Below are 25,013 nucleotides of genomic sequence, written 5' to 3'. Positions count from 1 at the left end.
TATGAGCAGACACAGAGGAAGCTGTGAGTCGTGCGCGGATGGACAGTGGACTCCAGACATCGCGGCCACTCCCCCTGCTCGCTGAGCTAGGTCGAGAGCAGTGATGTCTCCCTCTGTGTCTGCTTGTAGCAGTGGATTGCTGCTGCGAGCAGGACACACGGCACAGCTGGAGGCACACTCTGGGGACGGGCAGTAGCACATCCACTGCATCAAATACACTGCGGATGCACTACTTGTGACCCTACCCTAAGAAAAACACTTGGCTTTTTTGCAACAACAGCTCTACTCCTGTCCACATGTTGTGTGTAGTACAGCAGCTCAATTTCTTTCACTTCATTGGTGCTGAGCTGCAATACCACACACAACCTGTGGACAGGAGTGGTGCTGTTTTAGCAAAAAAAGCTGAGATTTCCTAATACTGAACAACCTCTTTAAAGGGGTACTCCGGTGGAAAACTTTTTTTTTTTATCAACTGGTTCCAGAAAATTAAACAGATTTGTAAATTACTTCTATTAAAAAATCCTTCCAGTACTTATTAGCTGCTGAGGCTTCTCTGGTGTGCTTAGCTGCTGCTGGTTGTTAAAGGGGTACTCCGGTGGAAAACTTTTTTTTTTTTAAATCAACTGGTGCCAGAAAGTTAAACAGATTTGTAAATTGCTTCTGTTAAAAAATCTTAATCCTTCCAATATTTACTAGCTGCTGAATACTACAGAGGAAATTCTCTTCTTTTTGAAACACAGTGTTCTCTGCTGACATCACGAGCACAGTGCTCTCTGCTGACATCTCTGTCCATTTTAAGAACTGTCCAGAGTAGGAGAAAATCCCCATAGCAAACATATGCTGTTCTGGACAGTTCCTAAAATGGACAGAGATGTCAGCAGAGAGCACTGTGCTCATGATGTCAGTAGAGAACAATGTTTTTTAAAAAGAAAATAATTTCCTCTGTTGTATTCAGCATCTAATAAGTACTGGAAGATTTTTTAATAGAAGTAATTTACAAATCTGTTTAACTTTCTGGCACCAGTTGATTTAAAAAATAAGTTTTCCACCGGAGTACCCCTTTAACAACCATCAGCAGCTAAGCACACTAGAGAAGCCTCTCCCGGGACACAGTTCTGTGTAGGATGACACCAGAATAGTGCAGGTCTGTTAAAAAAAAAAAAAAAAAAAAAAAAACCTTACAGCTACGCTATGTGCAATGTACTAAAAATGCTTTCAGGATTAGGATACAGAAATGAATGTCTCAGATATCGCCCCATTCACTTACACTGCACATCCAAATTAAACAAGGATTTTTCGTGACTCAAAGTATAAGGTGTTAAAAGAGTTAATTCACTTAGGGGCAACGATTATCAATGCAAAATTCTTAGCTGGGAGTTTTTTAAGATTATGCATCTTGGCACCAGGCAACCACAACTACCACAATAAACGCTAAGATATCATTTTTTTTCTACTAGTTTTTTATTTTCTTCCTGGGGAGACTAGTTTGCCATCATGTCATTTCTGCTTCATCTGTGGAACATGCAGTGTGTAATATATTACATTATCATTTATTGGTTCTATGGTTATTTATGTATATATTTACAGATTCACTGCATGCTTATTTCTTGTATGGTATATGCGTTATTTTGTGACTGCTGTGATACCCATCTTTATCATTCTTTCTTTATACTATAGTGAACATATGAGGGTTACATTTTAATATGTGTAACATAGTTGCATTAAAGGGTTACTCCGCCCCTAGACATGTTATCTCCTATCCAAAGATAGGGGAAACATGTCTGATCTCGGGGGATCCAACCATGACGACCCCCTGCGATCTATGTCCTGGTCACGTTAGCCTGGGGTGTCACGCCACGCCCCCTCCATTCATGTCTATGGGAGGAGGCGTGATGGCTAGTACACAGCCGTCATGCCTCCTCCCATAGACATGAATGGAGGGGGCGTGGCAGCTGAGGTCGCTCCATGCACCAGATGACTGGGGTGCCGCAGCAAAGATCAAGGGGGTCCCCAGCGGCCGGACTACGCGATCAGACATGTTACCCCCCCATACTTTAGATAGGGGATAACATGTCTAGCAGTGGAGTACCCCTTTAATATCACTTTGGGTTAATGTTCAAGTTGTATTGATTAGTCAGTCTTTCAATGTGATCTGTATTTAAGACTGTCCTGTCCATGTTTGTTTCTAGTACGACCAAGGGCAAATAGTGGTGAAACCTGTTACTGTTCTTACCCTGCTGTGTCTCAGCTTTTTTAAGATGTTACAATAATGCATCTAAAGTTTACTTGACCTGCACTGGATCACCAATAAAACCAATAAAAGAATGGTAAAAAACATACTAAGGCTGAGAAAGCTTGGGCTGGCACTATTGCAACTGTCATTCAGGGTAGACGCCAGCACATCTCTCCTCGTGGAAGCAGTCGGATCAAACTCAGGAGCCGTGTCTCCAGGTGCAACAGTAATCAAAGAAGGAAGGTGATCCAGCTCCCAATCCAGTTAAAAGATAGAGCTTTATTCAAACATGTTAAAATCCAGTGGTACAAAAATGAAAATTAGGATAAAACACACAAGGTAAAACGCACCAACGCGTTTCGACCTGCTAGCAAGTCTTAATCATGGATTTTAACATGTTTGAATAAAGCTCTATCTTTTAACTGGATTGGGAGCTGGATCACCTTCCTTCTTTGATCAATATAAATATGTACAGGAGTAACAGAACCGTATGCAATCAAAGGATCACTGGGGGTGCAGACGAAATGAACTGTAGTATGGCAATAATCCAAGGTAAGTAGAAAGAAAGAAGGTTGCACTCACCCGTTAATGTCAGTCTTCTTTATTTGTAATCAAAGTCAATGTAGCCCGATGCTATGGTAGGGAGTAGTGATGAGCGGCATAGGACATATTTCGCGAATTTATGGACGAATATTTGTCATATATTCGCGAAATTCACATATTCGTTATATTCACATTTTTTTGCGCATATGCGAAAATATATGCGCATGTTCGCAAATATTGATCCCTCCCTTCTTTAATGGTATAGGGAACTGTGACTAGTGCATTAATTAATTAACATAAATGTTTTGCCTATTGTAACCAAAAGGTCCTTTGTGGTCTATGGGGATCTCACGGCATGTAAAACAGTAAGATAAGCAGGACTGTCTTGGCAGCACAGTGGAATGGGAGACCACAACTGGTTCGAGTCCCGGGGTGGGACAGAGTATTACAATGTTGTGGTTTTTACTTCACTTTTCTGGAAAAGCTGCTGAGTTGCCCATAGCAACCAATCAGATTGCTTCTTTCATTTTTCAGAGGCCTTTTCAAAAATGAAAGAAGCAATTTGATTGGTTGCTATGGGCAACTGCACAACTCTTCCTCTACACTGGTTTTGATGAATCTCCCCCATAGAGGGAGATTTATCAAAACCTGTCCAGAGGAAAAGTTTCTGAGTTGCCCATAGCAACCAATCAGATCGCTTCTTTCATTTTTGAAAAGGCCTCTGAAATATGAAGGAAGCAATCTGGTTGCTATGGGCAACTCAGAAACCTTTCCAGGAAAAGCTGCCGAGTTGCCCATAGCAACCAATCAGATGGCTTCTTTCATTTTGCAGAGGCCTTTTCCAGAAAAGTAAAGTTTAACCACAACACTGTAACACTCTGTCCCACCCCGGGACCCAAACCAGTGGTGGTCTCCCATTCCACTGTGCTGCCAAGACAGTCCTTCTTATCTTACTGCTTTACATGCCGTGAGATCCCCATAGACCACAATGGGCCTATTGGTTTTAATGGGCAAAAAATTACAGTGTTAATGCACTAGTCATAGTTCCCTATACCATTAAAGAAGGGAGGGCTTAATATTCGCGAACATGCGCATAAATTTTCCCACATGTGAAAAAAAAACGAATATTCGGAATTACGAATATATAGTGCTATATTCGCAATATTCGTGAATATGCGATATTCGCGATTAAAATTTGAATTGCAAATATTCGCGAGAAACACTAGTAGGGAGTAGCGGTCAGCATTCAGCCGACTGTACGGCAGAGATGAGGCAGCACTCCTTTTTTGGTCTTGTCCGCTTTCTCAAGCCACCAGAGAAGCCTTGAGAAAGCGGGAAAGACCGCGAAAAGGAGCGCTGCCTCATCTCTGCCATTCAGTCGGCTGAATGCTGACCGCTACTCCCTATCATAGCACCGGGCTACATGGACTTTAATTACAAATAAAGAAGACTGACATTAACGGGTGAGTGCGACCTTCTTTCTTTTTACTTACCTTGGAATGAAAGAATGGTTTTATCTATGCAGTGGTGCTGGGAAGCACGTCTAAGAAGTTTGGAGACTGCTTCTTTCTCAGTTACCCACTGAGACTATCCGTGTACCATTCAGTTTGGTCTTCATTAGATCTACTAGTGGTTTTAAGGGAATGTTCATATTGGTATAGTCTGTGTGAATTCCCATATCAAAAACCATTCAGTGTTACTTTAGATAACCCCAATTATTTTGATTTCATTGGGAGGTGAAGAACAATGTGAAAAAGTTGTGATATATCATTTATTTTAAGCTCTGAAACTCCCATTTCAATTATTTTTGGATAAGTTGTCCAGAATAAACAAAATATTAGCTTGGAAACCTGGGACCATGGGTTTGCCCCTGTGACTAAATCCTAAGAGAGGCTGAGGGGTGATATGACAAAATACACAGAAATACCTATCCATATAACAGCCCAACACCTTGACAGTCCACGGTTCTACTAAACTGAACATAAATCCTCATAGGGGGTTCTGGGTGTTAAAGGGGTACTCCGCTGCTCAGTGTTTGGAACAAACTGTTCTGAATGCTGGAGCTGGCATCGGGAGCTTGTGACATCATAGCCCTGCCCCCTCATGATGTCACACCCCACCCCCTCAATGCAAGTCTATGGGAGGGGGCGTGACATCCGTCACGCCCCCTCCCATAGACTTGCATTGAGGGGTGGGGCGTGACATCATGAGGGGCGGAGCTATGATGTCACGAGTGCCTGGCACCGGCTTCAGCGTTCAGAACAGTTTGTTCCAAACGCTGAGCAGCGGAGTACCCCTTTAAGTACAAATAAAGGCTGGTCTAGGTAAAGGATATTGCTTTATTGAATACTGACTTACCATGACTGAAATGTGTAGTATCCTTAATTCTTCTTCTGCTACATCCCCCGGAGGTTCTTCGGTGGCATCCTGACCTGGCAAATTCGATGAGCCATCCTGATGGTGAATGTGGAAGAGGAGAGTCCCATTTTCAAGCCACTGCTGTCTCCAGCGAACGAGTGGGATATCATCTGTATTTCCAGCAATTTCTAGAAGAATAAAAAAAATATATAATAAATTATGTGACCAAACTGTGGAGTAAAGTTTTTATACGGATTAATTCAACTAAGTCTTGGCTGCTTTGTAGGAAGGATCCATGTACCCAATTGCAGGGACAGGTCTGTTCTAGTATAATACCAAATGGCTCAACAAATAAAGTGTTTGGCAAATAGGAGTGATCAAAAGAATATTGACAACTGAAGGACTACCTCCCCCCCCCCCCCCTTTCCTCTCTTGTCTTTCTACATACAGAGAAGCCAGGAGAGTTTTCTTAGGGCAGGAGAGGTGGAGGGGTTTAGTGCTTCAGTTGTCAATATTCTATTGATCACTCCTATTTGCCAAACACGTTATTTGTTGAGCCATTTGGTATGATAGCAAATTACACTGTATTTATTTATTTATTTTTATCAAATCTATTGGCGATTTGGAAAGCCTATTTGTTTTAAAGCATTTCTGTCATTTCACAAAACTTTTGACATATCACAGAGACATGTCAAAAGTTTTAATTGTTCGGGGTCTATGTGCTCAGTCCCCCACTGATCATCAGGAAGAGCTAGGAGAAGCACGTAGCTGGTTGCTTCTCTCTCTGTCTCTTCGCTCACTGCAGGAAGCAAGCCCATAGACTTTCTATAGGATCTGTCTCCCAGAGCTAAAAGAGAGATAGGGAGAGAAGAGTTTAGCCACATGTTTCTCCCGGCTCCGTTGGGGCCTCGACTGATCAAAACTTTTAACTTATCTCTGTGACATGTCCAAAATTCTTTGAAATTATAATAACCATTTAATGACCTTCACATGTGTTGTCTATTGTTAGCATACAGTAAGGTTAAATGTTATGCATGTCTTAGTTTAGGCTTAGGGTCCTGTTACTGTATGTTCCTTTCCATACTTTACATGGCAGCTTTCATTAGTCACTTTGACTACTGTGTAAAAGCAAAGCTCAATCTCTTCAGCAAGTTTGTACATGGTATCTCAGCTAGATATTACAGCAAGTGAGGTATTAAAGGGGTTATCCTAAGATCGATAGGACAGGAGATAACCAGCTGATCGGTGGGATCCGACCACTGGGACTCCCACTAACCACAAGAATGGAGATTACTTGTCCTCCAAGTGACTAGAGTGGTAATGTGTCATGCAAACACATTCAGCAATATCCAATAGACAGTGCATATGGAGGGGTCCAAGTGTTCGTGTTACTGCTTTATTCACTGTGAGTGGAGAAGGTCTCATTGGTTGGATACCCACCTATCAGCTAGTTATCCCCTATACTGTGAATATGGGATAACTTAATATTGGGATCACCCTTTTAAATTTAAAATAAAAATAAGTTATTTGCCAGCCAGAGATAAATATGTTTATTAGGTCAATTTTAGTTTTAAGCCTCTTGAAGATGTCTATTTTAAGGCTTTATATAACCTTCCATAGAAGCTTATAGTGCCATAATATGCTTTCTAATTCCATTCATTCAATACAGAATCTGGCTTTCTGATGAACCCACAGAGACCTCATTGCCAACCAACCAACCAACCACCCACCATGTTCTATTTTTTATACAAGTGTTCTCTTTTGTGGTAATGGGGCTTTTGGGTCCCCTCTAGTACCAGGGCTCAGCTGCAACATGCTTCCACTTCACCAACTATAGCTTCTCGCAAAAGATTGGATGGATACTGTACATTCACAGAGCATATGAATATTTCCATATGTTGGAAATGGAATATTATGCATGTAACCACAGAGATTCACATGAGGGTTTCCTCCAAAATACCATCATGTAGAATTTGATTGTATTTGTTTCTAATACAAAAAAGAATGTTTCTATAGTGAAGTTCTTTTAAGTAGTAAATTAATGTATGAAAAAAGCTTTAAAACTAATATATCTGCCACATTGAGAAATACAGACTGCTATAGATATATCCCCAGTTCTTTGAATATCTTTGGATAAATATGACATTTAGGACGGGCCACTACAAATAAAGGCAAAGTCTTCATTGGCATTAGCCTCTTCTTGGCATTTGTTGTACATGAGGATTACAATTTTTGACAGGGACTATTGAGAGGCCCAGGAGCTGAAGACATAAGATGGAGGGGGGGTAGCCCTCTTTTATCCAATTGGTGCCCCATGATGTGATCACCAAACAGTTAACATGGCAGTTGGGGAAGAACCCCTATGTCTACAATGTTAGTACTGCTATTACATCAAGTTGTAAAGAATTATGGTCATAGCCGATACATTGCAATACAGATCTGTTGTGGTGTCTTTTGATAGAGATGAGCAAATCTGTTTGGCAGAAACTGATTTAGCTCTGAATTTAACAAAATATTTGGATTAGTCTGAATTGAAATTCTTTGTGATTAGTTGGGGGCAATTTGTGCACAGGGACAGGGACTCCTTTCAATGGCAGGAGTTCCTGCTCCTGTTGGCTGAACGGTCAGCCGTACACTGTATGCCCCACTGGGTCAGACACAGAGGGTCGACTTGGAGCATGCGTGGATCCTCCTGATATCACTGCTGCAGCTTTCCTGCTGGGTCCTACTGCTGGCAAACACGCAGCATTGATGCCAGGAAGCTCCACCCATGCTCCAAGACGGCCCTGGAACGAAAACAACGGAGAAAGAGCCGGGAATGGGACCAGATAAGTATAGTTGTCATCTGTGTAATTTGCACTACCTGTCTGTTTCAGATTTTTTTTCTTTTTTTTTCTTTTACATGAATAGTGTTCCTTTCTTTAATGACTAGTGTAATTTTGGTTTATCTATACATGTGCCATTACATAGTGTTTTTCACGTGGAAGAACACATTTATTTTAGCCCATTTTGGGCCTATTAAATAATTTTTATAATATGTTTTCTTTTCTAAAACGAATGTAAACAATAAATTAAATACCTTGAATTTTACTTTTTGTTTTAAACATATGCTTGATAAGTCTGGAAAATGCCTCACACAAGGTGGCACAATGAACATAAAATAACTAGTCTTTATTTGTGTGTGCAAAATCGGAGCCCAATGTATCATAAACAAAATTTTGTTGGTTTTAAAAATGGAGAAAAGTTTGTATTTCCCAACATCTGTCCTGCTGGCACCAAGCCTAATGGGAATCTACATTATTAACTTATTTTTAAGCATCTACATTATTAACTTATTTTTTCATTATGTTTTACTGAGAAATGTGTTGAATTTGTGGACAATTGTAAAGCAGGAGCCATAAGTAAATAAAATAATGACCATTAAATTTTTGCCCCTAGCTCGCTCTGGGAGAGAAGAGCAGAATGTGTGAAGCCCCCTGGAGTACTTATTGATCACTGTGCCCAGTAGACAAGGTTAAAGAGCAAATGTTTTCTCAAATGACAAGATCCCAAGGGACCCATTATGTTTCTGTTATGGCAGATTCTCAGTCCATTATGAGCAGGCTGTACGAATGCAACCAAAACACATTGTAAACGACTCGTAATTATCACTTGTTTACTGTTATCACTATCGACAATCATTTTAAAGGTTGTTTATTACTAGAATTTTTTTTTTCAATATAATAAATCCAACTCAAAGGGCTTATCCAACATCAAGTGACTTTAGTACTTACCTGTCAGACAGTAATGGACATGCTTAGGAAGGATTTGTGCTTGTCTTGGGACTAAATGGCTATGTTGTGAGTCCACCATAACACTGATGCTTTATTTTTGTGAAATGGCTATTTCTTGTTTGCCTTCCCTCCCTCCAATTACTAATCCCAGGATCCGTTGTTTGTAAATGTGAGGTGACTTTTCTCTCTCTCACACATCAGCCACCCCACCCATTGTAGCACAGCTAAGCTCCTTTCCTTGGTGTGCTTAAAACTACAATTCCCTGCAACCTGTGGAGAATGATCTTCCCATCCAGCAGTCGCTCCACCTATTAAAGCACTGCCATTCTCCCTTTCAACACCTGACTGGTGATGTAATGTCTCAGGCCACACTAAAACCTGGGAAAAGCCTGAGACAGCGTTCATTTCATATGCTGCTTAACATGAACATCAGGGCAAAGATTATATAAGATTGTGAGACCAGCCATCAAACACAGGTACAGACACTCTATCATGAACTACATTAATTTTACAGCCCATGTAGCACAGTCAAATAAAAAAAAAATCCCAGAATACCCATTTAAGGACAAAGGGGCATCAAAGCTTTGATATTTTACTGACAATTATCAGTTGAGTGTGCTAAAGATGATGTAGGAACGGTTTGTGATAGCTCCTTTTTGGGTTCACAGGGCTATTATGACAAATTCCCAACACCATGGGAGTAAAGAAGCATATGGAGAACACCACTCCTCACCCCATAAGCCCAGTGGACAAAGACACAATGGGTGAGATTTATAAAAACCTGTGCAGAGAAAAATTGGAGTAATTGCCTATAGCAACCATTCATATTGCTTTTTTTCTATTTAAAAAGGCCTCTGAAAAATAAAAGAAGCAATCTCATTGGTTGTTATGGGTAACTGCCCTACTTTTCCTTGCACAGGTTTTGATAAATCTCCCCCAATGTCCAGACCCTAATGTTTGTATTCTTTGTAAGCATGCTTTGACCTGTGCAGAGTTCATTCTACAGGAAGAGGGAGGTTGAGCTGCTGTTGTCTTTTCTAAATGATGGTGTCACCTTTAACTGTAATGCTGTATAGATTACTTTCAAGAAGCCCCTTACTTATCTTGCAGCCACAAGTTCCTGCCCGCAGCCACAAGTTTTTTATTGGGACCCAAGGGATCCCAATCCTGATGCAGGTGTCATGACTGACTTGGGGACAGGGAGAGTGAGCCCTAACTGACCTTAAAAAGACCCTCCCTGCCTACTTGCCCATCCATCCTAAATGATGGATCGACAACTGGATGCCGGTCCCTTCCTGCGCTAAAGTGCAGTGGCGTAAAAACACATAATATACCTAGTAGGTCACAGGCCAGAAACGGAAAACTACTAGACAACCAGATATACCAAACAGGATAGAAATACTAACAGGGCAGAATGTAAACTGGCAAACTGATCAGGAAACATAAGACACTGTTCCCACTGGTACACAGAACAAACAAACTGGACACCCCACTGCACAAAAGGAGTAGCCATCAATAATAAAGCCAAATAGGCTACTGGCCAGCGGACACAATCCTCTGTGTGGACAAAATGCTGACCTAGTAGGAAATATAATACATGAAACACTAGACGAGAACCGGACGAGTCTGAATAGACACCAGAATACCAAACAGGAATATAACATACAGAGCACAGGGTACAAGCAAGACTCAGACACAGTGTGAACACAGACAGAGCAGAACGAACAAACAATCCTAAAACCGACTAATGTAACACAGACTAAAATACAAGGAGCATGCTATATAACCATCGCTAAAAACCCAGATAAAATGACATGATAAATACAAGGTAAATGCTCAAGCAGCCATAGCCAGAATATTGCACAAACAGACATAGTGGCATTTAACTAAATAACCAGCGCTGAATGCAGGAGAATTCAGGTTTAAAATAGACACACCCAAGTTTTCATTCGTTCAGAGCATTAACCGTTCCCTACCTAAAAGAATAGAAAACTGCTCTGAACACTGTGTGAATACACACCTAAACAGAAAAATACAAAAACAAATGAACGGACATTACAGCAGGGCTCTATCCTGCAGTTAGTTTATAAAATTGGTTAACAAGGTAACATGGTTACTGTACAATTAAAATACCTGGTGCCCACACTTTTAGTCGTTTCCAATTCTTGGGCACCAGTTTGTCAGACTATGCTTTTTACTGTGCGCTCTGAGACAGGCCCTCAGACATCGGATGAACTAGAGTTGACGATCATCATCCAAACTCAGAAATCAGCTGGTGTGTCTATGGAAGCCGAACAAGAGTCCTGAAAAAGGCTGAAAAGATGGCATTCATTCTTAGATAAGTGCAAGGCTTACCAGGAATCCACAGCAGAAAGACTAACCAGAATAGCAAGTACTTTAACTATACATTCTCTAAATTATGTTTTATTAAGAACTAATTGGTAGCTTTAAATGGACACTGCCATTTGCAAAAAATATTTATACAATGTAGATAATGACATAATGGTGTCTTGTCCTTGCAGCTATTGCCTGTGTGTATTTGGCTAGGACAAAATACATGAAGTGAGGGCGTGACAAGCAGGGCTCTGTGCAGGCTCCTGGCTTGTCAATCATCCTGCTGTGTGAGCCTGGGGGAATGTCACAGGGCCTTGGTACACAGAGCAGCATATTGTCATCTCAAAGGAGTGAGGGATAAAGTTCCTATGGAATGTGAACATCCCCCTCCTCCTTAGTTGTTTTTTTTTTTTTTTTTCAACTCTGGCGCAAATTCTGGTGCACATTCTGGCACAGACAGAATTTCTGGCACACAACCCAACAAAACATGTCGGGTTCATGTCGGGATGTATGTCATTATCCCTCCAACCCCCCCCCCCCCCCATACCATCCTCCCTGTCCAAAACCATCTCCAATTACTCAAACTAAATGGGTGCCATTAATGGCAAACACATATGTATGCAGAAGCCACCACATTAAGGTTGTGGCAACACCTGAATGGGTGCACCCGGGTGCAGTTTTAATGTATTCACAGAAAACCTTGCCATGTAAATACACTTTAAGGGTCACAATATTTCAGTCACAAGAAGTACTTGTCTATACACCAGATGGCAGTGGCTGATGCCAATGACAAGTATATTGTCATAGGCGTCAGGGCCTGTGGTAGTACTGGGATTCCCTGTAATAAAAGGCTCCAATTCAAAGTTCCAATACCATGATGAACAGGACTTATTGCAAAGTATAGGCCTTTTAGACTGATGCCCAACCTACAAAACCCATACTGGATACCAGGAGGAGAGATTTCAGCAGCAGACTGAACAGTTAGTAGGGCTTAACACTTCATATAGGGCACCTTCAAGATCATGGTAAATGGATTGATTTCATCTGAACGCTGTAGTTGAATGAGTTGGATAAAGTCACAGTAAATGTAGTGTAATCTTTACAACTACATCCAGGACTGTGACAGTCCAGACATTGAGGTGGAAATGAACCTTGCTTTAGGTTAATCAGCACTGTTCCCTTATAGGATTTGGTTGTGCAGTATGTGGAGTAGCTGAATGACAAGACTGCTATGGTCCATTTTCCACCATATGTAAAGCCCCGGATATCAGCAATAATGTTTTCATTTTGAGTTATGCTGATGAGCTATGTAAAAATGTTTTATAGTTATTAACAAAAATAGAAAAAAAAAACATATAAAGAGGAGAAAATTAGTGTTAAAAGTTAAGAAAAAAAATTACAAAAACTAAATTAGCAAATACCTATGGTTCACCCCTCATCCCCTAATATTAAATCAGCAAATACCTATGGTTCACCCCTCATCCCCCAATTTTCAGATTTCTATCCACATGTGGATTCTGATGCTTATACATGTTTTTGGCATCACTTGTGCATGGATTTTACAATCTCTATTCTCTATCACTTGCACTGGAGGTAGATTGAGATCAGATTTTATGTTTATTGTGCTCCAAAATCCATAACTATATCCTCATCAAATTCTCAATGTATATGTTGCTCCAGAATCCACAGCCGAAATTCTCATCAAATCATTTCATGTTAAAGTGAACTTAGGTATGCACCTCGATTTAAAGGGGATATCCACCATAAGGCAATTTTAGTACATACCTGCCCGACAGTAAAGGACATGCTAAGGAATGATCCGTGCCTGTCTTGGGGCTAAATGGCGATGTTGGAAGATTACCATATCGCTGTGGATATCTTTTTGTGAACTGGTATTTCCTGCTGGCGTTCCCTTAAACTACAAGTCCAATGATTCCTTGTTTGTAAGTGTAAGGTCACTTTTCTCCCTCCCACACATCAGCCATCCCACCCATTGAAATACACCTTTGATCCCTTACATGGAATAGACCAGTGTTTTATGACCAAGGTGTCTCCAGGTGTTGCAAAACTACAATTCTTTGCAGAATTATCTCTCCCCACCCAGCAGTTGCTCCACCCATTGAAACAAAGACAGGCTCCCTTTAAACACCTTACTAGTGATGTATAAAATAAACACTGGGGCAAAAACCACAGAAGAATTGTTCAACCACCATGAAACATAAGTGCAGACACTATATTATGAACTACACTAACTTTAACCCCTTAAGGACCAGGCCATTTTACACCTTAGGACCAGAGCGTTTTTTGAACATCTGATCACTGTCACTTTAAACATTAATAACTCTGGAATGCTTTTAGTTATCAATCTGATTCCGAGATTGTTTTTTCGTGTCATATTCTACTTTAACATGGTGGTAAATTTTTGTGGTAACTTGCATCCTTTCTTGGTGAAAAATCCCAAAATTTTATGAAAAAATTGAAAATTTTGCATTTTTCTAACTTTGAAGCTCTCTGCTTGTAAGGAAAATGGATATTCCAAAAAAATGCTTCTTTTTATTCACATATAGAATATGTCTACTTTATGTTTGCATCATAAAATTGACAAGTTTTCACTTTTGGAAGACACCAGAGGGCTTCAACGGTCAGCAGCAATTTTCCAATTTTTCACAAAATTTTCAGACTCACTATTTTTCAGGGACCAGTTCAGGTTTGAAGTGGATTTGAAGGGTCTTCATATTAGAAATACTCAATAAAATACCCCATTATAAAAACTGCACCTCCCAAAGTATTCAAAATGACATTCAGTCAGCATTTTAACCCTTTAGGTGTTTCACAGGAATAGCAGCAAAGTGAAGGAGAAAATTCACAATCTTCATTTTTTATACTTGCATGTTCTTGTAGACCCAATTTTTTTATTTTTACAAGGGGTAAAAGGAGAAAATTTTTACTCGAGTAAGCACATACCTCATATGTCTATGTAAAGTGTTCGGTGGGCGCAGAAGAGGGCTCAGAAGCGAATGAGCGACAAGGAGATTTTGGAGAGTACGTTTTTCTGAAATGGTTCTTTGGGGGCATGTTGCCTTCAGGAAGCCCCTATGGTGCCAGAACAGCAAAAAAAAAAAAAAAAAACACATGGCATACCATTTTGGAAACTAGACCCCTTGAGGAACATAACAAGGAATTAAGTGAGCCTTAATATCCCACAGGTGTTTCATGACTTTTGCACATGTAAAAAAAAAAAAAAATCATTAAAATGTGTGTTTCCCCCCAAATTTCACATTTTTGCAAGGGTTAATAGCAGAAAATACCCCCCAAAATTTGTAACCCCATCTCTTCTGAGTATGGAGGTACCCCATAAGTTGACCTGAAGTGCACTACGGGCAAACTACAATGCTCAGAAGAGAAGGAGTCATATTTGGCTTTTTGAGAGCAAATTTTGGTCAGGGGGCATGTCGCATTTAGGAAGCACCTATGGTGCCAGAACAGCAAAAAAAAAAACACATGGCATACCATTTTGGAAACTAGACCCCTTGAGGAACTTAACAAGGAATTAAGTGAGCCTTAATACCCCACAGGGGTTTCACGACTTTTGCATATGTAAAAAAAAAGAAAAATGTTTCACTAAAATGTGAAAAATACCCCCCAAAATTTGTAACCCCATTTCTTCTGAGTATGGAAATACCCCATGTGTGGACGTCAAGTGCCCTGCGGTTGAACTACAATGCTCAGAAGAGGAGGAGCACCATTGAGCTTTGGAAGAGTGAATTTGTTTTGAATGGTAGTCAGGGACCATGTGCATTTACAAAGCCCCCCGTGGTGCCAGAACAGTGGACCCCCCCAACATGTGACCCCATTTTGGAAACTACAACCCTCACAGAATTTAATAAGGGGTGCAGTGAGTATTTTACACCCCACTGGCATTTGACAGATCTTTGGAACAGTGGGCTGAGCAAATGAAAAATTACATTTTTCATTTTCACGGACCATTGTTCCAAAAATCTGTCAGACACCTGTGGGGTGTAAATGCACACTGTAACCCCTTATTACATTACGTGAGGGGTGTAGTTTCCAAAATGGGGTCACATGTTGGGGGGTCTATTGTTCTGGCACTATGGGGGCTTTGTAAACACACGTGGCCTTCAATTCCGGACACATTTTCTCTTCAAAATCCCAATGGCGCTCCCTCTCTTCTGAGCATTGTAGTTCGCCCGCCGAGCACTTTACATCCACATTTGGGGTATTTTCTTACTCAGAAGAAATAGGGTTACAAATTTTCGGGGGATTTTTTCCTATTTTCCCTTGTGAAAATGAAAAATTTAGGGTAACACCAGCATTTTTGTGAAATTTTTTTTTTTTTCATTTTCCCATCCAACTTTAACGAAAATTCCGTGAGGGGTGTAGTTTCCAAAATCGGGTTACATGTCGGTATTTATTTTTTTGCGTTTATGTCAGAACCGCTGTAAAATTAGCCACCCCTGTGCAAATCACCAATTTAGGCCTCAAATGTACATAGTGCGCTCTCACTCTTGAGCCTTGTTATGCGCCTGCAGATCATTTTACGCCCACATCTGGGGTATTTCCATACTCAGGAGAAATTTTGTTACAAATCTTGGGGGTCTTTTTTTTTCCTTTTACCTCTTGTGAAAATAAAAAGTAAAGGGCAGCACCAGCATGTTAGTGTAAAAAAATTTTTTTTTACACTAACAGGTTGGTGTAGACCCCAACTTTTCCTTTTCATAAGGGGTAAAAGAGAAAAAGCCCCCCAAAATTTGTAGTATAATTTCTCTTGAGTACGGAGATACCCCATATGTGGCCCTAAACTGTTTCCTTGAAATACGATAGGGCTCCAAAGTGAGAGAGCGCCATGCGCATTTGAGGACTAAATTAGGGATTGCATAGGAGTGGACATAGGGGTATTCTACGCCAGTGATTCCCAAACAGGGTGCCTCCAGCTGTTGCTAAACTCCCAGCATGCCTGGACAGTCAGTGGCTGTCCAGAAATGCTGGGAGTTGTTGTTTTGCAACAGCTGGAGGCTCTGTTTTGGAAACACTGCCGTACAATACGTTTTTAATTTTTATTGGGGGGGGGGACAGGGACAGTGTAAGGGGGTGTATATGTAGTGTTTTACCCTTTATTATGTGTTAGTGTAGTGTACTGTAGTGTTTTTAGTGTACATTCACACTGGTGGAGGTTTACAGTGAGTTCTTTGCTAGGAGTTTGCACTGCGGCGAAAAATTTGCCGCAGCTCATACTTGAAGCAGAAAACTTACTGTAAGCCCGCCCGTGTGAATGTACCCTGTATGTTCACATGGGGGGGGGGGGGACCTCCAGCTGTTTCAAAATTACAACTACCAGCATGTACTGACAGACCATGCAGGCTGGGAGTTGTACTTTTGCAACAGCTGGAGGCACACTGGTTGGAAAACCTTCAGTTAGGTTCTGTTATCTAACTCAATATTTTCCAACCAGTGTGCCTCCAGCTGTTGCAAAACTACAACTCCCAGCATGTACTGATCACCAAAGGGCATGCTGGGAGATGTAGTTATGCAACAGCTGGAGGGATCGCAACTACAACTCCCAGCATGCTGGGATTTGCGGTTTTGCAACATCTGGAGAGCTACAGTATAGAGACCACTGCAAACTGTGGCCCTCCAGATGCTGCAAAACTACAAATCCCAGCTTGCCCAGACAGCAAACAGTTGTGTGGGCATGCTAGGAGTTCTAGTTTTGCAAGATCTGGAGGGCTATAGTTCAGAGACTATCCTATAGTGGTCTCAAACTGTAGCCCTCCAGCTGTTGCAAAACTACAACTCCCAGCATGCCCAAACAGCTGTCTGGGCATGCTGGGAGTTGTAGTTTTGCAACATCTGGAGTGCTACAGTATAGAGACTACTATATAGTGGTCTTGGACTGCAGCCCTCCAGATGTTGCTAGGCAACTTACCGTCTTCCGTCAGATCCAGGGAGCCTGCTGCACGACATCACCGCCCGCCGATCTCCGACGCCGATCTTCGCCCGCAGCGTCTGCAGATCGGTAAGTGGACTCCGGCGCCGTTCCTCTGTCGTTTTCCCGTTCTGCCCCGCCTATTGTGGGTGGGCAGGACGGGGAAAACTAAAGTTAACCCCCCCCCCCCCCGCTCCCGATCTGTTATTGGTGGTCGCGTCTAGACCACCAATAGCAGGGATAGGAGGGTTGGCACCCCTGCCACCTCACTCCTATTTCTTCAGGGGGATTGTGGGTGTCTTAGACACCCGCGATCCCCCTTATATTCCGGGTCACTGGGTCACCATAGACCCGTAATGACCCGGAATCGCGCAAATCACAAGTGTGAATTCACTTGCGATTTGCGCCGATCGCCGACATGGGAGGGTCTGTTGACCTCCCTGGGCATTTGCGCGGGGTGACTGCTGATCGATATTAGCAGTCATCCCGGTCCAGTCCCCGCCCGGCGCGTGGCAGGGACTGAAATTCCCACGGACGTATGAGTACGTGCCTGGTTCTTAAGACCCAGGGTGCAGGGACGTACTCATACGTGCCTGGTCCTTAAGGGGTTAAAGTCCCTTTAGCATAGTCAAATAAAAAATAAAGAAATCCTGGAATTCCCCTTTAAAAAGGTATTGCAGTTCTCCACAGGGTAGGGGATAGGTTTCTGATCACGGGGGGTTCTCCCGCGATCTCCAGTATGGGGTCTGACTCCTCTTACTAAGTGCTCCAGCTCCCACTCTTTGAGATGACCTGGTCTCGGTAGTTACAGCTCACTCAGTCAATCACCAAACATAATGGTGTCCTACCACAGCCAGTGATTGGGTGAATGGGCTGTATCTGCCGAGACCAATTTGTCATGGAAGGTGAGGGCTGGGGCACTCAGTATGTTGAGTTCTGAAGCTCATGGGAGGTCCCAGTGATCTGACCCACTGCGATCAGATGCTTTATTTTTGCATAACTGGAATACTCCTTCAACAAGCAAACAAAAACATTGAATGAATGATTGAATGAATGAAGCAATCTATGGTAAAGCCTTTTCCCTAGTTTTGAAGAATTGATCCCATTGTGTTGTTGTAACTTGACAGATTTCGCTAGCTCAACTACAACTGACAGGCTCAACTCTGCTACATCTGTATCCTTGACTTTACATGCATATATACAGGTGAGCAAAGGTGCAGCATGTAGCTTCAGGGGCCCTGATGCAAAATCTGCAACAGGGCCCCATATGCCAATTATTGTTCTGCTCTGTTATGGGGCAGATGTGCTTGCTTTGGGGCCCCCTTAGGCACCAGGGCCCCGGTGCGACTGCTACCTTATAGCTACGCCCCTGCAAGTGAGCTATTTCAGCGTGATAACATCACTATTCAATGATGAAAGTAACTGGGCTCAGAACTGTGACAACGTCTCATTCATTTTCACAAAAATGAGGATGATTGCTGCCATTATACAAATGAATAGCTCTTACAGTAAGGCGTGCGGATGTTTGATCACAATTTTAACAGATGCACAGGTAAACCAAGCAGAAAATAACACAGCGCAAGAGAAGTCCTACGTTAGAGATGTACTTCTTAAATTTAATTTTGATACATTCCTTTTTAGTTTTCTTTTGTGGTTTTTTTTCTTTCTTTCTCTGCGGGTGTAATTTGATTAAAGATTTCGACAGAAAATCTCAAGCCATTTACGAGATACACTAAAGGCCTCCTGCAATGATGTTTAAAAAATAAATAACTAAAAATAAAAAAATAAATATATATATATAACAATAATTATGCTAAACAGAAAAAGAGTGAGAGAGAGATGGAGGAGAACATTTTTGACATTTCCTTTTTTTTTGGAGAGTTAATTTAAAAGCTTTGCTGGAGTTACGATGATGACTTTACCTTGATGCACACCTCAATTATAAGGAGCAGCCGCATATAATTACCCTCAAGTAGTCTTCAGCATGTGCAGGAGACTGTAATGTTTGCCTTTTTTTTTTAGCACAAGTTTAAATTTAGGTCAAATTACCAAACCAATTTGGTAGAACTGTGAAGATTTGTTGTGCCTTAGAATGTGAGCCATAAAATGAAGATATTATTTATGCCACAGGGACGTGATCGCATCTCCTGAACCGAGACTGTGATTAATGACTGTTGCTTACTCTGAAGATTATTGGGCCCAAAGGGCACAATCACAGTGGCCTCGAGCCGGTAGCACCAATTGCTAAATTTTCCAGTTCCGGTACACAAGTAAGAAAAAATTACCAAATATCATAACTGCTTCGATAAGTGCTCCCAGAGGATGGTCGTGAAAAGGCGGAATTGGTGGTGGGAATACACGTCTGTACTAAAAACAGAAAAGTACAATCCGAAGAGACCGAAAAATAAAAGATGATTCACTGAAGATTTTAATGAAGTGTTGTCTCCAATTTTCTGGGGGAAAATCTTAGTTATTATAGATGACCTGTCACATTAGAGAAAAGAAAGTGTGAATTAGAGATGCTTTATTTAGTCTCTTACCATCATCACCTCTGAGTAGACTATAGTAGTTATACAAGATTGTTCTTCGGTATGATTTAAAACTTTGTTCTTTGTTTTGTTCAGTCGAAACTCTGCTATAAAGATCTGTGAGATCAATTTAAAAGAGTTCTATTGAGAAGAGTGTTCTATTAGTTTTATGACATTTCCTGGGAATACACTTAGCTTCACACTTAAAAAAAAAAAAAAAAAAAGACCATAAAAAACATGATCGCTGTTAGTCATTTTTTGGGGCCAAAACCGCTGTGGCTGGATGTTAGCTGGGAGTCAATAGGGAAATATGAAACACCAGACCCACATAGGGTGGATATTTTTTTTTTTTCACCCTTTAGTGGTATTTTTAGGCTTGGGGCAGTTTTCTAAAATCGCAGCTGAGGGTATGGTGTCTATTCATGAAACTTACACATAGACATCTTTGTGTAATTTGTATTTAATACTGGAATTTTTCTTTAGCATTTTGTTCCCTACTAATACAGCAATAGAAATCCTTGATGCTTGATTAAAATCACATGATGAAAGAATCAGAGATGATTTGTACTGATAAATCAGAGATGATTTGTACTGATAAAAGGGGATAAAATACTAAAGAAAAAACACCTATAATAATAAGCACCATTTAACCTCTTCTGGACGCACAACGTATGCATATACCCTGCATCCTGAGTCCTTAAAGGGGTACTCCCGTGGAAAACTTTTCTTTTTAAAACAACTGGTGCCAGAAAGTTAAACAGATTTGTAAATTACTTCTATAAAAAAATCGTAATTCTTCCAATACATTTTATGGGCTGTATACTACAGAGGAAATGCTTTTCTTTTTGGATTTCTCTGATGTCACGACCACAGTGCTGTCTGCTGACCTCTGCTGCCCATTTTAGGAACTGTCCAGAGCAGCATATGTTTGCTATGGGGATTTTCTCCTGCTCTGGACAGTTCCAAAAATGGACAGCAGAGGTAAGCAGAGAGCACTGTGGCCGTGACATCAGAGAAATTCAAAAAGAAAAACATTTCTTCTGTAGGATTTAGCCCCTAAAAAGTACTGGAAGGATTAAGAAGTAATGTACAAATCTGTTTAACTTTCTGGCTCGAGTTGATTTAAAAAAAAAAGTTTTCCACCAGAGTACCCCTTTAAGTACGAAGGGCGTATGGGTACACCAGTGGGAAATCCGGTCCCCACCGCTAGTCAGTTTCTGGTTCCCGCAGGCATCACGGCTCATCGCCGGAGGGGGTCCTGAGACACCACCAATCATCATCCATACAGTACTGGGAGGGGGCAGTGTTGCCACCTCCCAGTGCAGCTGTGATTGGGCAGCCTTAGTTATCACACCAATCACAGCAGTATGGGGAGGGGGAGGTGGGTGCAGGAGCATTTTGCTCCATTCTGCCCACCATTTCTGTGAGATCTGGTGTGCAGGACGAAGCCCCGTGCTGCAATCTCCCCCCTCAGTGTTAAAAAAGTTCATAAAAGTGCCCCCTTGCCCCCTTTCTGTGGCACCTTGGTACAGAAAGCAGTCAGGGAAAGCATTAGATTACATATGGAGAGTTAGGAGTTAAAAAAAAGATATTTTTTTCAGCATACCATCCGTAGGTGTCCGTGGGTTCGTAGCACCTTTAGCTGCGTGACCCCGGCCCTACAGGGTCGCTGCGGTCTGCCGCCAGCGTTTTTTTTTTCTAAACTTGTGGCCGGGCCCTCTTAGCTATCAAAGAGCGGTCCGTCACCATTAGCTAAAGTCCACCCCCTGTTGAAATGGCCCGCAGGACGTTTTCAGCAGAGGAGGCATATGCCATACATGCCTCTGACATTGAAAGCGCCACAGAGGACCGCAGCTTCCTTATTTCCTCATCCTCATCTAGTTCTGATGATGCTGCAAACCTCCTCTGCTCCTGACCCTGTGCTCCATGCTAGTATTAGTCCCCCTGGCGCTCATACTAGTCAAGCTCCCCAGCCAAGTTCACTGGTTCCCCGTACCAGAAAACTTGTCTGGACTGAGACAGCTGACCACGAGCCTGTGATTCCTGAGTTTGTAGGCGACTCAGGAATCAAGATTGACATCGTCGGGTTCACTGACTATTTCAGGTTTTTTTCAGTGACAAGTTTGTCAATCTGATGGTTGACCAGACAAAACTGTATGCCCAACAGTCCGTCGCTGCAAACCCGGGCTCACTTTTGGCTAGTCGATGGTTCCCAGTCGATGCAGCCGAAATTAGGACGTTTTGGGGCTCGTGCTGCATATGGGCCTGGTCAGAAAACCGAGTGTCAGGTAATATTGGAGTGGGGACATCCTTTACCAGATCTCGCTCTACAATATGGCCATGGCACATCCCCGGTTCGAGGCCATTCGGAAATGTTTGCATTATGCTGATAATGCAGCATGTCCCCCCCCCCTCCGCGTATGACTGCCTGTATAAAATCAGACCGGTCATCAATCACTTCGGGGTCAAATTTTGGGTGGCCTATGTCCCTGGAAGGGAGGTCGCTATTGATGAGTCTCTCATCAGTTTTAAGGCGAGACTCAGCTTCTGGCAATACATCCCAACCAAGCGAGCGCGGTATGATGTGAAGATGTATAAACTTTGCGAGAGTACCTCAGGGTACACTTGCAAGTTTATGGTGTATGAGGGACGAGATTCCCATATTGAACCCCCAGAATGTCCTCCCACTCTGGGTGTTAGCAGGAAAATTGTTTGGGGCCTTTTGCACCCATTGCTAGATAAAGGTTACCACCTTTGCGTGGATAACTTTTATACTAGTATCCCTCTGTTCATATCCCTCACAGCCAGATCTATGCTCGCTTGTGGGACAGTCTGGAAGAATCAATGAGGCCTTCCTTCCTATCCCCTGCAGACTCCTTTCCCCCTGTTGGATAAGAGGTATGTCCTTATGCTGTCCACAATTCATGGGAACGGCAGCCCCTCTGTCCCTGTGCGAGGGACCGGTCCTCATGTCAGATTGTATTCTGGACTCAGTTTATGGGGGGAGTTGATCTTTCTGATCAAGTCCTCAAGCCATATAATGCCATGCGCAAAACACGGGCATGTTACAAAAAAGTTGTGGTCTACATGGTACAAGTTGCTATGTATAACTCTTTTGTACTGTCCCACCGCGCTGGCAACACAGGGACATTCCTGCAGTTTCAAGATGAAGTTCTAAAGGCCCTCATCTTTGGTGACCGCCGAAGAGTGGGTCAGAGCACCTCTGGAACTGTGGGCCCCCGAATTTTCCACGGCCAACACTTTCCAGGAGTGTGTCGCAAGAGAGGCCTTTGCATTAAAAACTGCTTCAGGGAGTATCACACTTCCATCGAGTTCTAAATCCTTTCACCTGATTTTCATTCCCCAGAATTTGACTCCAATGTACCAGTCCAGAGTACATTGTCTTCCAAGTTTAAAACCAAAACACCCCCCTCTAAAGAAAAAAAAAAACTCTTTGCCAATACCTCCGATATTTAGTTTTTTCCCTCCAAAAAATGGGTCATGGGACACAGCAGCATTGGGGGTTAGCAGTTGCCTCAAATGCTCAGCGCTCTCTCCCCACCTGAGCAGTGTGCGCCATTGAGGAAACAGAATAAGGACAGCCACACACATCACATTCCCAGAATGATGACTCAGAGTATAGGGTTTGGGGCGGGCATCATTTTTACTCTTGGCTATACTCTGGGTCATCATTCTGGGAATTGGCATATCAGTATTAAAATAGCAATTTTCATTCCCCCATAGTACACTTCATCCATTCCTGGAAAAATTTTTTAGGGAACACCCGTCTGTTCCAAATCTCCACTTCACTTGTAATAGGCTCACATGTGGGTGTTCCTTTCTTGTATTTTCCTCTGAATGTATGTAACTGTTAGGTCCATAAGAAACATCGGCCTCAAATGCGAAGAGTTCTCCCTCATAAGCTCTGTCGTATTTCCAGGTGACAATTCGGAGTCACATGTTAGTTGTTCCCAGAAAGATGAAGCAGAGCATAGGTTGAAAATTGCATTTTTCAAAAGCTACCCTTCATCCATTCCTGGAAAATAAATGTAGGAAATTCACTTGCATTCAAAATGTCCTCTTTACCCCTATACTCATTCCCCAGGGTGAGTACTTTCTGTAATGGTGTCACATGTGTGTGTTTTATTTTATTTTTTTCTTTTGAATGTGTGTATCTGTCAGCTACTGATATGCCATAGACCACAAATGCAAACAGACCTCTATGACTTCTGAGACTTGTTGTGTGCCCGCCCAGCACGTTACCCCATATGTGGATGTATTTCCATAGTCCTCCAAAATCCCTCCAAAATATGTAACCCAATGTCTCCCATTACCTCTTGTGAAAATTTAAAAAATTGGGTAACAACAGCATTTTAGTGTAAAAAAATAAAATTTTTCAATTTATGGCCCACTTTAAAAAAACAAACCTGTGAGGTTTAAGTACTCACTGTACCTCTTGTTACCTTCCTTGAGGGGTGTAGTTTCAAAATTGGGGTCACTTGCCAGATTTTTATTTTTTTTAATTTTATGTCAGAACCTCAACCATTGCAGTGCAAAGCACCACTTTAGGCCTCAAACCTCATCGGTGTTGTCTCATTTCTAAGCCTTGTTTTGCACCCGCATAGTGCCTTACGGCCCTATATGGGGTATTTCCTTATTCTGGGGAAATTGGGCTACAAATTTTGTGGAGCTTTATTTCTCTTACTACTTGTGAAACAACATTTTTTGGGGTTAATACCATGGTGTCACGTGTGTGGGGTTACTGTTGTTCTTGCACAATGGGGGCTTTGTAAACGCACATGGGCCCCGGCTTCAATTCCAACAAACTTTTCACTCCAAAAGCCCAATGGCACTCCTTCTATTCTGAGCATTGCAGTGTGCCCGCAGAGCACTTTACATCCACATATGGGGTATTTTCTTTCTCAGGCGAAATTACACCACAAATTTTGGGGTCCTTTTGCCCTATTACCCCATGTGAAAATTAAACATTTGGGGTAACATTATCAATATAGTCTAAAAAATCTTTCAGACTATATTTTTCACTTTTATGGCACACTGTTCAAAAAACCTGTGAGGTGTAAGTACTCACTAAAATCCTTGTTACATTCCTGGAGGGGTGTAGTTTCCAAAATGGTGTCACATGTGGGGGGTTTCTGCTGTTCTGGCTCCATGGGAGGTTTGTAAATGTACATGGGCCCCGACTTCAATTCCATCAAAATTCTCTCTCCAAAAGTCCAATGGCGCTCCTTCTGTCCTGAGACCTGTAGTGCGCCAGCAGAGCACTTAATTTCCACATATGG

The 25,013-nt window shown here is 42.0% G+C and overlaps 1 protein-coding gene across 3 annotated transcripts in view; it reads right to left on the bottom strand.

The window, feature by feature from the left end:
- ASTN1 (astrotactin 1) overlaps nt 1–25,013 on the bottom strand; it is a 583,832-nt gene that overhangs the window by 249,156 nt on the left and 309,663 nt on the right. For all 3 annotated transcript variants that reach the window (XM_056532005.1, XM_056532006.1, XM_056532008.1), the window contains one exon: nt 5,135–5,322. In XM_056532005.1, coding sequence (XP_056387980.1) covers nt 5,135–5,322 — 188 coding nt within the window. The remainder of the gene's footprint in view (nt 1–5,134; nt 5,323–25,013) is intronic.

This window comes from Hyla sarda, chromosome 7 (genome assembly GCF_029499605.1).
Source record: "Hyla sarda isolate aHylSar1 chromosome 7, aHylSar1.hap1, whole genome shotgun sequence".
Lineage (NCBI taxonomy): Eukaryota > Metazoa > Chordata > Amphibia > Anura > Hylidae > Hyla > Hyla sarda.
The sequence above is the reverse complement of the archived record's forward strand: the minus strand, read 5'-3'. Positions and strand labels throughout refer to the sequence as shown.